Consider the following 15601-nt stretch of genomic DNA (forward strand, 5'->3'; position numbering starts at 1 on the left):
CCCAGGGCAGCAGTATTTGGTACTGGATTATCAGGTTTATCAAATCTGAAATATTCTATCAACATCAGAAAGGTACATTGCAAACACCACCATCTCCTCCTCCTCATGCTCTGCAAAGCATCACGGACATCAAAGGTGCTATATGATTAAGACCTTCACAGTAATTCATACCGGGGAAAATTGAGAAAAAGGAACTCCATTTTAGTACATGTTCTGTATTTTGTTTTTAAATATTGCAGGGGAATTTGTGGACGACAAGGTTATTACATACTCATGTTTGGGAAGTTAATCCATTCAGCCCTTTCTGCAGACGACTGGGACCTTAGGAGGCTATTCTCAAGTAAGTCATGCATGATGAAAGACTTCCACAAAGAATCCTGGGAACTGTAGTTTGGTGAGGGAATTAGAGATCACTAGGCTCCCATACCAAAATAAGGAAAGAGAAGCAATGACTGTTAAACCAGTTCAGTTATTATTGTTATTGTTTATTATATAGCTTAAATCTACAAAATAGAGATATACCCTCACCGTCCAAGAAATTAAGAAAATGAAGACTGGTTACCAAGACCCACTGCTTTTTCTTTCTTAAAAAAATGTTTAGGGGTACTCTCATTTTCCTACTCATAGATTCACAAAATGTTTTGGAGTATGCGTCCGCCTGCGTCCCCCCAGAAAAAAGCACTGCCAAGACCCATGAGGGAAAAGCAAGATTTTGAAGGTTTATAAAACATTCATTCCATCCCTCTGGTTCTATTGTGTTACGATAATAAGCAAGGTGTAAATTTATTTCTGTTTAAACAATTTCATTAAAAAAACAGAATAGTAATAAACAAAACCCCTTGAGTACTAGATTAGCTTAGAAATATGCTATGACTAGGTTGCCCACAAAGGCAAAAAATTTCAGGCGACATATTTATGGTGACATCAAGTGAGGCAAATTGCACTTTTGGCTTCACAAGAGCTATCAGTGAAATAATGTAACATCTGCCTTTCAATCAAGTATAATATAAACAAATCTGCATACTGACAAAACCAAAGCATAGCCAGCTTTTTAAGATACTGAGGACTGTAGAATTCAATCTACAGTTACCACATATATTTTTTGAAAGATAAATATATTAAGTACTGTATGCAATGACACACCAGAATCAGTGCAATTTCGCTCCTTGAAACTGATCACCAGTTACTCAGTTACAGAGCAATCCTTACACACAGTTACTTGAAAGTTACTCACATTGAACTCAGTAAAACACTTTCCAGCAATCCCAGTTAGGATCGGATTGATTAATCTACCAGTTAACACTTGCAGCCCTAATCCTCACGACAATAAAAAGGAGCAGGAATATGCTAAAGTGCTCTTTTTAAATGACATTTTTCCCATGAGTTGAAAAAAATTGTCATTAAGTAATCCAAAAACATAGATTTGCCTATATCTTGGATAATTCCAGGTTGATTTTAGGGAGAAATTTTACTGGTTTCAAAAAGTGTAAATTTTAGGTGCAAAATTATGTAAGAATTTGAGAGTCCATCTTAACAACTCATATTTCAGAAGTTGTTCCTTGCTGTGACTATTCTGTATTAATGGATTTTAATGCAACACATCAGGATTGTAAAATTCGAATTCTAGTAAAAAGAAAAATAATTTTGAAGGTCTTTGGGTTCTGGACAATTAATATTTTCAGAATGCACAATGTTGGCTGCCCTTGTAAATCTTTGCAATGAAACTGAAATTCTGGAATAATCTGCCATCTGTTTATCAATGTGAATAAGGTATTTATAACAGAATGTGATGGAAGTCCTCAAAGGCTATATTTGTAGAGGAAAATGGGGGGTCAAAACCAGAATAACTGGGGGGAAATCACTTTAGACCAAACAGCATTCTTTGGGGAACAGGAGGCACTAGAATCAGGAAGCAGCAGCCCCAAGCCTTGTTATTTCCAGCAAGTGGAAGGCACAAGAGAAAGACCTTATATACAGTGGCCTTCTAGACCAAACCCTAACCACAACCTGCAGAAGTGAAGGAGTTTCAGGGATTGCTTACTCATCAGCTGCACAATGTGTCTAGTGGGATGTAGAATCATACTATGTTGTTGCTCTTTGGTCTGGACCCAGATTTTTGGGTGCCATTGTTTATACTAGTACTGGAGGGCACTGCTTGTTCCTCAAGGTCCTTGACCTGGTGTGTGTGTGTGTGTGTCTGGTTCATCCTCTGTGGACTCCTGTGTATGGTACGAGGTCAGGACTAGGGCATGCCAAACATCCCCATTAAACCCTTGATAAATATTTGCATTAAAACAAAAAATACCTTTGTTAAGATTATCTTTGTTAAGCTTAATCTCAAATGATGCCTTGCTAGGAACAATCAGACTTCAGATGCAAACAGCTAGCCAGAAGAATGGGGTTGGATCCAGTGTTAAGTCATACCCAGAGTAGACGCCTTGAAATTAGTAGATATGAATAACCTATTCTTATCAATGTCAGTGGGTTTACTTTTGAGTAAAACTTAGTTGGATATGTCCTACTGGGAGTATCCAAGTAGATGCATAAAGGCCCCAATCCACTTTCTCCTCTGTGGATCTGTCAAGTGAGAGCTGTGTGTTCCCAAAATTCAGAAGTAAGGTGTGTGGCTACCACAGAATCTTTTCAGAGAGGCATGAACTATTTAACTCTTTTCTTGGGAATATTTACTGACTCTTACATTGCTATCCTTTAGGCACCAGGAATTGTCCCCAACCAATTTCTACTCAGAGCCCATAGAAACTACTAGGCTTAAATTAGCCATGTCCATTAATTTAAATGGGTCTTCTTTGAGTAGAACTTAGCTGGAGACAACTTCATGTAAAGTCTAGAATGTCTGCATTTAAAAATAATAATTCTTGGTTCTAGGTGTTGTTTTAAGCTTGCTGCTGCTTGTTTTGCCTCTTGTAGTTTTTACTGTATTCTAGTGTTTATTCTGCTTTTGCTATGTAAACTGGGGGTACTTGTCAAAAAGCTTGACAAATAATCTTGTAAATAAGAGAAGCATTAAAGCTGGAGTGCCACCACCAAGAAGGATCTCCCCAGAGCTGCTGCTGATCAAGCCTCAAAGGCAAGAAAGTCTCCCTGGCTGATGCTAATGGGTGGACTTGTCTATAGCAGCGTAGGTGTCCTCTTAGGTGATCAGACCCCAAGCTGTTTAGGCTTTGTACAGCAGTACAAGTACCTTGAGACGGCCCCCAATAATCACCTACCTGCAGCATTTTGTGCTAGCTGCAGCTTCCACACCTACCAATGTTGTTCAGGTGTGGGGCATCTTTGGCCCTCCAGATGTTGCTGAACTACAGCCCCATAAGCTGCACCACACATGGTCAATGGCCAGGGGTGATGGGAGCCGTAGTTCAGCAGTATCTGGAGCCTTGATTAATCCAACACAGAATGTCTTATGCAGAGGTATATACTCAGAATCACTTAATTGAGATTAGTTGACTGTTAAGAGATCCTGAGTATGCATTATTGCTTTGTAAACTGAAGACACATCAGTATGCTATGGGGATTCTAATAAAATGAGAGAACTGATTCTACAAGGCTGAAGGCACAATCTCAGTTCAAGTGGTACCCTACCATAGTCCCCAGAAGTATATTCAATGCATAAGCAGGCTGATGCCAACTAAGATTCCTTCTCTATGGCAATGTCCTCTCTTCTGATATATGGATGACGCCAACATTTATTAGTTTCTATTGCCAACCAAAGACCTATTTATTTGACATTCCCAATAGCTGGTTTTTCCAATTTTGTCATTGCTGTACCAGTTGCTGTTGTGTTACTGCCCTTGCTTTACAGTATTACCGTTGAATGTTGTTGATAAGATTTAGATTGCTTTACCCCATCCTGAGAGCACTTGCATTGAAAGGCAGGCTAAAAATATCTGTAAATAAAAATAAATTCACCGAAGGCAGTAAGAAAAAATGACAATTTGGAAATGGCTCTTGGTGTTTAACCTCAAACTCAAGCATTTTAATTCATTAGCTCATTTAGTGTCTATTCCATGACCTTCAAGGTTTACAGGAGCAGCTGTAAAGGTGCTGTAAATTAAAAAAAAATGAAAACAGGGAGGAGGGTATGCTGGAAGCTATGGGTTAGAAACGGCAACTTTCTGCAGCTGTTCCTTTGCCCAAGATCATCAACGTCACCTTCTCACAAGCACTGGCTGTTTGCCACAGGGTTCTTTCAGATTTTAGCAAAGCTATCACTTTGGGGGGTTTTGTGTGTGAGGGGTTGCACAACCTTTCATGACACAGAAGTCTGCGGCTTTTTCTCCATCAAATCTATAGTAAAACGTATGCATGGATGCTAGGGGTCCACAAATCTTAGCTCAACTTGGTAACCAGCCAAATTTGTTTGTGCCATGATCCTACCCTCCCTTTCAAGAAGGAGAGAACGGGAGTCTTCTGCCATTCCCCTGAGCTCAGGACCCAGCACAACTGTCAATAGCAAGCTCCTTTCCTTCTTTCGCAAAAAAAGAGGAGGGGAATCCCCATAGGGCCAAAGCTCAGATATTCAAAGTGAAGCATGAAGTCTTCCGACAGCTCTCCAAGTAACTCTGAGATTCAGCGCAGCATCAGGGGAAAGGTCCTTGCATTTCTCTTGTACTTCTGAAGCCAGCCTGGTATCTCAAAGTTCTCACGTTCTTCCAGGCCTAAGAGGGCAGGGGCTCTCCTTGAAGTGGGATGTGGTAGGGTTGGCCTGTGGTCTAAGGCACTAGATTTAAGCTCATCATTCTGACTGCATATGGATGGCGTCCGTGGTAGAAAACATGCTCTACACGCATTAAAGTCCCAGGTTCAATGCCTGGTGTCTCCACAGAAGGCTGGAAAAGACTCCTGTCTGAAATCCTGACAAGCTGTTGCCAGCTAGTATAGACAATAGATGGACAAATGGTCTGACTCTCTATAAAGCAGCTTCTTTTCTATTTGTGCAAAAATTGTCCTCACCAGCAGTGACGTGGCAAGTGTATCTGTGAATCCTTGCTAAAGGATTAGGGCTACTTCTTCCCATGAGCTCTCTGGAACTGCATCAGATGTTAAATTCTGTTGTGAGATTTCTGAGACCTGTTCCACAGAATTATGAAGCTGAAGATTATAATTTATCTGTGGCACTTTTATAGCGCATATCAACTCAGAAGGAAGCTGGGGCTTACCTAACAGTTAAGCCTCATTCAACCAGTGCAGGTTTCTTCTGAGTTGGAATGCAAACCATTGCATTGTTAAAATGAGCTGTCATCTCTGCCTGCTGCAGTCCCTATCTATAATATCTCATTTTGTTCAACCTCTCTTTTTCCTTACTTCCCCAGTTCTCCTTACTCTTCCCTGTTCTACCTGATAAAAAAAAATAGGGGGCAGCACATGTGCTGTTTTTTCATATGTTTCTTAGTCTTGAGCACCATAAAGATCAACAAATTTATAATGACATCAGTTTCCCCATCCAGAATTCACTCCGTCCACTGGTGTGAGGGCCCAGGAAGGTTTTCAGTGGTGGCTCTTTGCATGTGGAATTCTCTTCCTATTGAGGTGCAACAAACTCATCTCTTTATAGCTTCAGGCAAATAGTCATGATGCATCTTAGAAAGAGGAAAGGCTGCTGCTATTAGTAATTGTGATTCAGTGATTTGTGTTTTTTAATGCTGCTTTTATTGTTGTTATGCATTCTTATCTCCCTGGTTTTATTGCAAACTGCCGTGTGGCTAGTTCAAAGGGTGATAAATAAATTATCCCTCCCCCCAAAAAAATCCCTGGAGTTGAAGGGACTCCCACAACATCAGCAGGGAAGCAGATTCCCAATTTTAAGATGCTAGAGGCCTCTGAGATGTTTTTGCTGCAGCAGAGGGACTTGGCTTGCTCTCTGGAAACAGCACTTAAGAGCAACATCTTAGAGAAAGCACTCCCCTGCTGTGAAAGAGACTCCAAGATAAATCTCTGGTGTGACTGGGAAAGATCCATCTGAAACTCTGGACAGCTTCTTGGAGTAATGCTCTGACTTCTATGTTCTTCCTTCTCTGCATCATACCTTGCCACCACAAGCCATCGCCCACCCCCTTCTCTTCAAAGAGGACCTTGGGACTATTGTCCTGCTCTTCACATATCCCACAAAGTTTTCCTTAATTTTTATCTCTCATATAATATCCCTACCCATCTTCAGTTTCTTTCATTACAACCTCCTTAAATCTCCTGATGGTGGCGCTCTCTTCCCATCTCCCCAACACTATCCTCTCTATGCTCTTTCCCACACTAGAGTCTCATAGTCCCCCTTCTTAACTCCTGAATCAACTTCCCCAGTCCCTGTTAACACCACTCCACTATTCCTGGTCCCTCCACCAGCCCCCAGCTTCCTTTTTTACATCTCCTTCCACTTGATTCTCCTTATCAAGATTGCCCTAAGTGGGCGAAGGCCGCATTCACACCATACATTTAAAGCGCTATAATACCACTTTAAACAGTCATGGCCTTCCCCCCAAAGAATTCTGGGAGCTGTGGTTTGTTAAGGGCAGTGTTTCATGTGATTGATTGTTAAACCACTCTGAAAAGTGTAGCCCCATCTGGAGAATACTCACTCTCAGCACTCTTAACAAACTACAGCTCCTAGAATTATTTGGGGGGGGGGGGGGACGACCATGACTGTTTAAAGTGGTATTATTGAGCTTTAAATGTATGGTGTGAATGTGACCTACCTCCTCCAAACAGGAAGACCTTCCTCTTATACCTCTCCCACAACTGACTTCCCCTCCTTTCACATTCCAAACATTTTATCAGTCTTACACTGCTTCAACAGAACCCCCACGTTACCATTCTTCTCTATCCTCTGGCATGCTTTTCTGCCCTGGCCATCTTCCACATCCCTCCAGCTCCTCACACCTGACTGTTGCCCCTTTCTTCAAGGGTCTCTCATTTGCATCTCTCTGTACTCCATTTTTCTCACATCCCCCCACCCAGCCACTTCCCATTCTTCCGCTCCCTCAGGTACTCCCCCACCAGTCCTCCCTGCTCTCCCCACCCTTATCTCCCATTTCAATTTTGCCCACAGCCAGGCACCCCTGCCCCCAACCCTCCAAATAAACCCCAATTCCTTCCTGCTCTCCTTCATTCCTCCAAGACACCCACACCTCCCTCCCCTCCCTGCTGTTCCCATTGCCATCTCCTCACCCCCCCAACTAAGCACCCCCCAAGTACATCCCTAATGCCCCGTCGTAATGTTTCCGGGGTCCCCTTTGTTTACATCTTACACCTCCCCAACTTTTCGCATCCCCTCCCCTCCCTCTCCGAATTACACCCTACCTACTCCCCTCCCCCCGCCGTAGGACCCTCTGCCTTTCATCTTTCTCTCTTTTAACCCAACTTTCACATTCCCTCCATCTCTTCCAGTCTCACCCACCGCCAGCACCCTCTAAGTGCACCTCTCTTCCTTCCCACCTTCCCTAGTTTACCTCTACCCCCCTTGTTCCCACCCCTCTTTCAATCTCACCCACAACCACGCACCCCTCCTTTCCCCATACACCCCTCTTCCTTCCCAATCTCTCCGCCCTCCCCCATATTCTGCTCTCACTCTTTCCTTCCGTCCCTCCCCCCGGGACAGCGTGTGGGTCTGTGCGTGTGTTGGGGGGGGTGGCGTTCCGCGCCCCGGCCGGCCGGCCTTCGTCTCAGTGGCTCCTCCTCCTCCTCTTCCCTTTCGCTGTGGCGGCGCTGGCTGCTATTCCCGGGGCTGCCGCGGCGCTGCTCTCTCTCTCTCCCTCCCGCTTCCTTCTTTCCTTCCTTCCTTCCGTCGTCCTGAGCTCGTCCCTCGCTCCCTCCCACTCTCTCGCTCACTCTCCTCCTCCTCCTCCTCCCGGCCGTTGCAGGCCGAGCTGAAGCAGGCGAGGCGGAGCATCTCGTCCTCCGCTGCTGCTGTTGCCGCCGCCGCGGCCACCTCCTCCTCCTCTTGCCCTCCCTGGCTAGCTCGCCAGCCACCCGGCCGGCCTTCTCTCTCTCCCTCCTCACGCCGCCGCGACACTCCGGCGGAGCCCCCATCCTCCATGCGGATGTGACATTTCGCGGCCGCCATTTTGAGAGGCAGCGAAGGCGGCGGAGGAGGAGCAGGCCCGACTCGCTCCCAACGCCGCCTGTCGCCGTCGAAGGAGCCCGCCCGCCTTGGCGCTGCCCGCGCCGCCGGGCCTCCCTCCTCACCGGAGCCGGCCCAGCCCGGGGGGAGGAGGAGGAGACCCAGCAGCAGCAGCAGCAGGGCCTAGACGTCGCCCTCCTCCTCCGCAGCCGCCGCCGGACCGGGACTTTGCCTCAGCCTGCACCCGCTCTGAGGCGAGCTCGGCCCTCCATCCTCCTCCTTCCTCACTCCTCCTCCCACTCCCACCCCCGCCGCCATTGGGCGAATAGCCAGTAAATACGTGCGCGTCTCGCTGCCTCCCCCGGCGGCCGCCCGCTCCCTGCCCGCCGCCGGAGTCCAGCAGCAGCAGCCCGAAGCTCAGCAACAGCAGCAATTGCAGCCTCACCAGCTCCAGGCCGCGGAGCCGCCCCGCCGCCAGCCGACTCAGCCCCAGTCTCTGCCTCAGCAGCTCCTGCCTTTCCAGCGCTCATCGCCGCTCGACGCGGGGCCTCCGCAGCAGCAGCTCCTGCCGCCGCCGCCTCCTCGCCCTCCTCCCTCAGCCGAGGCCCAGGCCGCCGAGCCTGAGCTCCCGCAGCCCGACATGAACCACCACCAGCAACAGCAACAACAACAGCAGCAGAAGCCCGGGGAGCAGCAGCTGAGCGAGCCCGAGGACATGGAGATGGAAGGTAAGGGGCAGGGGGTTTTGCGCTGTGTGTGTGTGGGGGGGGGGGGAGGCTGCAGCCTCCCCTGCTTCGCAGATTGCAGTCTGCATTTACTCCACCTCCCACACTTTCTTTCTGCACCCCCATTTCTCCCTCCTTTCAGCATCCTCCCCCCACCCCCTCATCTCAAGTGTCTTTTGCAATCCATTCCCACTCTCCTCCCTCCCCCCAGGACGGTGACTCCTCTGATTTGGTTCTGCAGTTCCTCCACAGACACATACACCCGCCCCCTCGACATCCTTGATGGCACTGGACAGTGGTAGTCCCTCTCCCCTCCTCTTGTTTTTTAAACCTTTGAAATAAATAATGAGCATACACCCCTGTTCTTCCCCTTATGATTTCTCCTTCTCCAACTATGTTCCCATCCTGGCACTTATTGCCTCCTGCACCCCTACTGCAGTCCCTCCCGCATGTTATATCTAGCTTTCTTTTACTTCTCCTGCTGACCTTAGGGGCCTCACACTTTTTCTCAGCTTCTGTATCTTCTATTTTAAGTTTCTCTGCTTTCTTCAGCATCTTCCCCCACACACCCTCTTCTCATACACTTAGATCCATGACCTCATGACCAAAGCCCCCAGATTCTGTGTTTTCCCCATACATTCACTTTTCCCAAACACTTGACCCTCTAACTTGGCATACCTTGACTCTCTTCCTTATTTTCTTCTCCCTTGGCCCCTAATACTATGTAGGCTTTTGATTTCCTAACTTTATAGTACCCCCTCCCACAGTTTTCCCCTTCCTGGCATTATCTCAACTTTGTGGGAACTCCAGTCACTTTATCTTTCAAGCCTGCAGCTATCTCATCACTTTACTCTGCATGTGCCTCCACACAGTCTAACAAGATACTCCTGCAGCACCATATCCATGTTCTTATCCATGCCATATCCATGTAGTCATATTTTGATTCCTTTCAACTCTGTGCCTAAACTGCGCCTTCAGATCTTGCTTTCCAATTTCTCTTCCTTAGGCATATAAAAAAGCTTATATCTCTCTCTTCCAACTCAGTAGAATGCTGAAAGAGACACATAATGCACTCAGTCTCATCTCTGTATTCCATCGTTCTGCACCCATTTTACCCACCAACCTTTGGATTGCCTTGACCTTTACAGGTCTCCTGGTTCTGTGCTATCTCCATTCTCAGTAATCCCTGCAGGATCTCCCTGCACAAGGCACTGCTTGGTCTTCTGGAAATACACCCTTAATTCCTCTCTATTCCTCATCCACTACAGGGACACGTATCTTAGTTCTGTGGCCAGCATCCTTTCCCTGTAGCCTTCCTTCCCCTTTAGGGCTGGGGCCTCCTTTTTGCCTCCTGCCCCACCGGCCATGCCTGCTTTTCCTTGAAGATACCGGGCAGATAAGGCTGCTGCTCCAGGTCCTATCCCACCAGCCAACTTGGAAAGACCTTTGGGAAATATAAGGGTTGGCTTTCTCCAGATCGGAGAGCCGTCTTTCATTTGACTCTGTGAGGCCGAAGGTGAAAAGTTTTAGGAAGCTGGCGAAGAAGTGGGGGTGGTGGCTCTGCTTGTTTTCCAGGCTGGGGAACGGGGTGCGCGCGCCTCTGTGTATGCGAGCTGGTTTGGCGCTCTTGGGGCGGGGCGCGGCTGGTGGGGCCGGGGCGGTGTCCCGGAGGCTTGTAAATTGGGGGTGGGGAGAGAGAGAAAAGAGGTGTTTCCCATAGAGAGAAAAACGGGGGGGGGGGGAGTTTGTCCCTGACTTTCGTGGAAGTTGGGAGTTCACTTCTTGTGGAGAGCTCTGGCGTGAACATTATGAGCAAAGCATTATTCTCTAGATGCAAAGCTTGAGAAAGCGGCGGACACTTCGGGTGCCCCAGTATTGCTTCTTTGCAGGGCTCCGAGATCGGTTGACCTCGAGCAGGATGTGCTTCTTTGCAGTGTATTTTGGGGGTCGCGGGGTGGAGAAGGAACGGTGTCGAACTGGCTCTGGCAATGGGGGGCCTCGGTGATATCCCTTTTCTTCTTGGGACAGATCGCTGTGCTCAGGAATGCTGCTTTCTCCCCAATCTCCCCCTCCCCCTGACTGTTGATTCCGGCAGCCGCTCGGCGTTTGGGTTTTTTTCTTTCTTTCTAAAAGCTTCCAGCCCCCTTCTATTGTATCCTGCACACAGCCAGCCACGCGAGATGCTCGCCATTTTTAATTGGGCCACTGCTCTGCTCGTACTAGGGGTTATTTACAGAAAATGCATTGGGATGGGGAAGGGCTCTCGATGCGGGACGAATCCTCTCTCTGGGTAATGCTCTTAAATATGTAGTCATAGGGCACTGACCCTGCTCAGTCATCCCAGGGTGGGGGAAGGAAGAAAACACTCCCAGGGATCATGCTCCAGGTCTTAAAGGTGCAGTCCTGTACCGCTCTACTTGGGGCTCACTCCCATGTAATTGTGTATAAGATTGTAGCCATAGTGGTTTAAAATAAGGAAGGCTTCATCATATTTAGATATAAAAACAACAAAAAAGTTTTCTTTTCTTCTATGCAGAAAGTGCTGATGACTTCTTAGAAACAGTATTAAAACCCACCTATTTTCTCTATATCTTGATCAGTAACAAGATTAAAGACTTTGGGGATCAGAAAATCAAAAGCATCCCTGCAGAAAGGTGATCAAGATGTTGCTATCCTTAAGAATAATAAAAATATTCAGACTGGCTTCGGTGTTAGCCTAAAAGGTGATTAAACCATAAAAGTGCAGGGCGATTAGTTAAAATAGAGCTAAAATGTTGTCACTTTTGCTACTTATGGTAGAATTAAGATGGGATTGCCATGGGCACTGTGAAAAGAGCATGCTGAATTAGATGGGCCTTTGCGCTGATCCAGCTGGGTCTTCTGATATTAATGTACATGAAAACAAATATGTGATATGATTGTGTATGTGTGATTTTTGTGTTTCATATGCAGGAACTTCTTATTACTGTATCTTGAGAGACTTCACCTAATATCTGAAATGGTACAACCCACCTAGAGGTTTACCAATAGAGTGAGAACTAGTCATGTGTTACTTTGTGGCAAGTTAAGAGACATGTACAAATTTATTGTTGAAAGAGCTGTTTCTGTATCTGCTTGGTATCAAGGCACAGGCTCAGAGTATGTATTCTAGTTCCCTACATTAACCAGAGCATTAGCTGAACTTTAATGGGTCATTCTCCTCCCCTTTCAGTGGGACTTAAGGGCTGAGTATCTTGAAATGTACTGGTTAACCTTTTGCTAGCTGAAAAGTACAGAGCATCTTGCAAATTCAGGTCTGGACCTTGGTTACAATGGCCAATTTGATCTTGCTTCATGCTTGAAGGTCCTGTGTCCTCTACGTACTTAGTTTTGACATTGTTGTAAAGTAAAACACCACTTTATTCATTTATTTGCCAAAATTTTACATTGCCAACATTAAAAAAAAATCTTTGTTATTTACAACTAAGTTTGACCCCTCCCACATCAGTATGTATGAACTTAGACCTTTTTCACTTGAGCTCCATTACTGATATTTGAAAGATTTCTGATAACTTTCCAAGGAATCCTGGAGTATTCCACCACAATGCAGTTGCTCTTATGAACATTTTCTGTTTGTAAAAGAGAAGAGGGCTGCATCTCTTTACCACAGTCAAGCTGCAGAAGAGAAGAGGAGAAAAGGCACTTGACCATATGGGGATGAAGAGAGAACGTTTTGGGTTAAAAAGGTTGAACTGCCATCCACATAAACGTGGTGCTCAAATCCATATGAGGTGATCCACAAATGAGGAGCCCCAGACCGGAGAAGGAAAACACGGGAAGGACTTCCCCAAATGGGAATACTGAAATGAAACTTAGAAAACTAGGAAGAGAACCAACTGAAGAAAAGAACCACAGAGAAAGAGGGTCAAAAGAGAGCCAGTGTGGTGTAGTGGTTAAGAGCGGTAGTCTCATAATCTGGGGAACCGGGTTCGCGTCTCCGCTCCTCCACATGCAGCTGCTGGGTGACCTTGGGCTAGTCACACTTCTCTGAGGTCTCTCAGCCCCACTAACCTCACAGAGTGTTTGTTGTGGGGGAGGAAGGGAAAGGAGAATGTTAGCCACTTTGAGACTCCTTAAAGGGAGTGAAAGGCGGGATATCAAATGCAAACTCCTCTTCTTCTTCAAACAAGAGAGGGTTTTCCACTTAGCCAAGTCAGCAGGGATGTCTTGGGCTGTGTAAGGAGACCTTTGGACTTGACATGAGATCTTGGTTTCTATACCTTACTAAGGATGCTTCTCCAAGTAATAATCAGTACTGATTATATATGGGGATGGGGTCCTAGACAAAGGTTGTGAATACATTGTCTTGATATTTACATAAAGCTTTACAGTAAGCAAGAATGCTGACATTTTCTTAGAATGTTCTAAAGCTGATGCAGACCTATTCTCTTTCTCCTCTTAACTTCTGGAAATACTCCTAATATTTTTCTTAGAATTATTCAGAAGCTTTCTCTTTTATTGCAGCAAACATGTTTTTCTTTTTGTTGTTAATGCTCTTGTGTTTAGACTCTGATATTGCCTTCAAGTCATTTATAAGTCAATTCTTTTATTGCTTCCATTGTTCTTAATTACTTTCCCTTTGTCAGTAATATCCAGTTTAAAAAACTCCAATCAATGTGTTGTTGATTTTGCAATTTGATTTTACAGCACTGCAAAATAGCACACCACCACAAAAGATTATCTGTATACAGAAGAAATGTGATCAAATGCTGAACTTGTAACATCAGGCAATAGCTTATAACAAAGCTTCAGATTTTTCATTTTTTACCATACTTATTTGAGGCAGAATAAAAACAGTGAATTCAGTTCACTGTGAAGAATTTAGTAAAAATTGTTGTTGCAACAGGAGCAGTTTTCATCTGCAAAGCAGTTTACAGTACTGTAGAGTGGATGCTGTTTCTGCCTTTTGGGTTGTTATTTACTATTAGCATAATTAATTTATTAATCAGCTTCTACACAGTTGTCTCAAGACAATGTACAATAATGCTGCCAGCAGCTCAGAGACATGTATAAGAGAGTCCACAGGCCTCTAATTGTACTGTGAGGGGATCAAAAACTTCTAGCTGTTTGCGAACATTAAGATATCCTAGCTCAGTTTAGGAGAAAGGAGTTTCCCCTTCTTTTAGAAGAAGCATTTCACATGACTATTTCAACTCACTTTTGGTATTTGGCTGGGTGAATGCTCCAAAATGAATCCACTGACTACCTGGATCTTGGCTTGGTGAACCTGTATATGTCTGGGAGATGTCCAACCCTTCGCAAGTCTTGTGCCATAAAAATAAAATCCTAGTCTACCTTTGAAGCAAAATGCACTTGGTTTTGCTTGTGCTGCTGTTGCTTGTTTTAAACATGCTTTTAAGCAAGGTGGCTTTTGATGTTGTATGCTGCTTTGATTGCCTTGTGGCAGAAATTCAGTTAACATATTTTATAAATATTTGAATATAAATTATATTTAAAGAATCAGAAACTTTTGTCTCAGACTTCTCTATAGTTTTAAGGCTTGAGAGGATGACATAGAAATGTAGGAGGACGGGGAAAGGAAGACATCCATTTATACCAAAGGGTCAATGCAAAGCTTTCTCCCTTTCCTTTATCTTTTGAAACACTTCTTTATGCCATTAGTGCTTCTAGTAAATGCTGGACCTATATAGCACTTGAGAACCAGAAGTGCTGTAAACTTTCAGGAGGGAGGTTGGTGGAAAGAGGTAAATGGTAAGCTGGCATCACTTTGGTCTTTGACAGACACACAATTTAATAGATAACAGCAATTTTATATTAAATTGTATTAGAATACGATAATAAATCTGATGTCAAACCAAATCAGTCTTGTTAACTGACTAGGTATGCTTCATACATACTAGTTATGATGTTGGTCATTATAGTGATGCATAAGGTTTCTAGGATTAATACTTTGGACTAGCATATTGATAAATCTCATTTCCAAGGGGAATAGTTGTCAAAATTGCTACTGTTATCATTGCCCCTTTGTCAGTGTGGTAAATATACATTGGATTGTATTCAAAGTTACTCATACTCAGAGTAGACCCTCTGAAATGAACTGACATGATTACTTGGGATCATTAATTTCAGACCTGAGTAAAACTTAGTTGGATATAACCCATTGCTTGATCTTTAAAGAATGGTGGTGTGCACTTGAGGACACAGTAAATAAAAATATCACGTATAGCTTAGAAATGCATGCTGAAGTCCATAGGGATGTTTGCCTGTTTCATGCATATTGCTAAACCAAAATTTAGTATTCCGTAGATGCGGGAGCCTTGCATTCATGTGCTGTTTTTTTTCCTGTGTGACCAGAAGGAGATTAGAAGGCTCCTCCTGCTCAACTGGTTTGCTGTGTCTGAACCTGGATAAAGTGAAGTTTGTGTTAACTATGGGTTATTGAAATTAGCCAGCTTCAAACCATTGTTAATGATCTGGAACCTAGGAGTTGTCATTGGACATAATTATGACTTGTGAAGCCTCAGTTGCTTGTTCTGTCAGGAAGAGTCACTAAAAGTGTCTTGCTGCATATGTAGTTCATCAGGAAGCACCCAGGCTTTTCTTAGGTGATCATATACTTTCATTTGCAGAACTGAAACACTTGTTAAGCATATTTCCACCAATTGTCTATTGCTAGACATATCCTGGCTTCTGTTGATTTTGCTCATGCCCAGTGGCAGTTTGATGTTTAATTGGAAGACCAAGCAGTAATTTCTTGCTGCTTCTTTGTATACACCCCTCCCCCAAACCAGGCTACAGTGGTGCCCCG

The 15601-nt window shown here is 44.8% G+C and overlaps 1 protein-coding gene across 7 annotated transcripts in view; it reads left to right on the forward strand.

The window, feature by feature from the left end:
* The window catches only part of USP7 (ubiquitin specific peptidase 7), an 81825-nt gene that overhangs the window by 2490 nt on the left and 63734 nt on the right, over positions 1-15601 (forward strand). For 4 of the 7 annotated variants that reach the window (XM_083710812.1, XM_083710809.1, XM_083710816.1 and 1 more), the window contains exon 2: positions 240-340. Coding sequence is in view for 4 of the 7 variants with exons in the window: in XM_083710809.1 (XP_083566935.1) it covers positions 274-340 (67 nt within the window). In the remaining 3 variants the exon portion in view is untranslated. Of the gene's footprint in view, positions 1-239; positions 341-7633; positions 8797-15601 lie in introns of those variants that run through there. The other 3 variants (XM_083710815.1, XM_083710811.1, XM_083710814.1) reach the window with 3 other exon arrangements.

The sequence above is a fragment of the Podarcis gaigeae genome (assembly GCF_964106915.1).
Source record: "Podarcis gaigeae genome assembly, chromosome: 14".
NCBI classification, from domain to species: Eukaryota; Metazoa; Chordata; class Lepidosauria; order Squamata; family Lacertidae; genus Podarcis; species Podarcis gaigeae.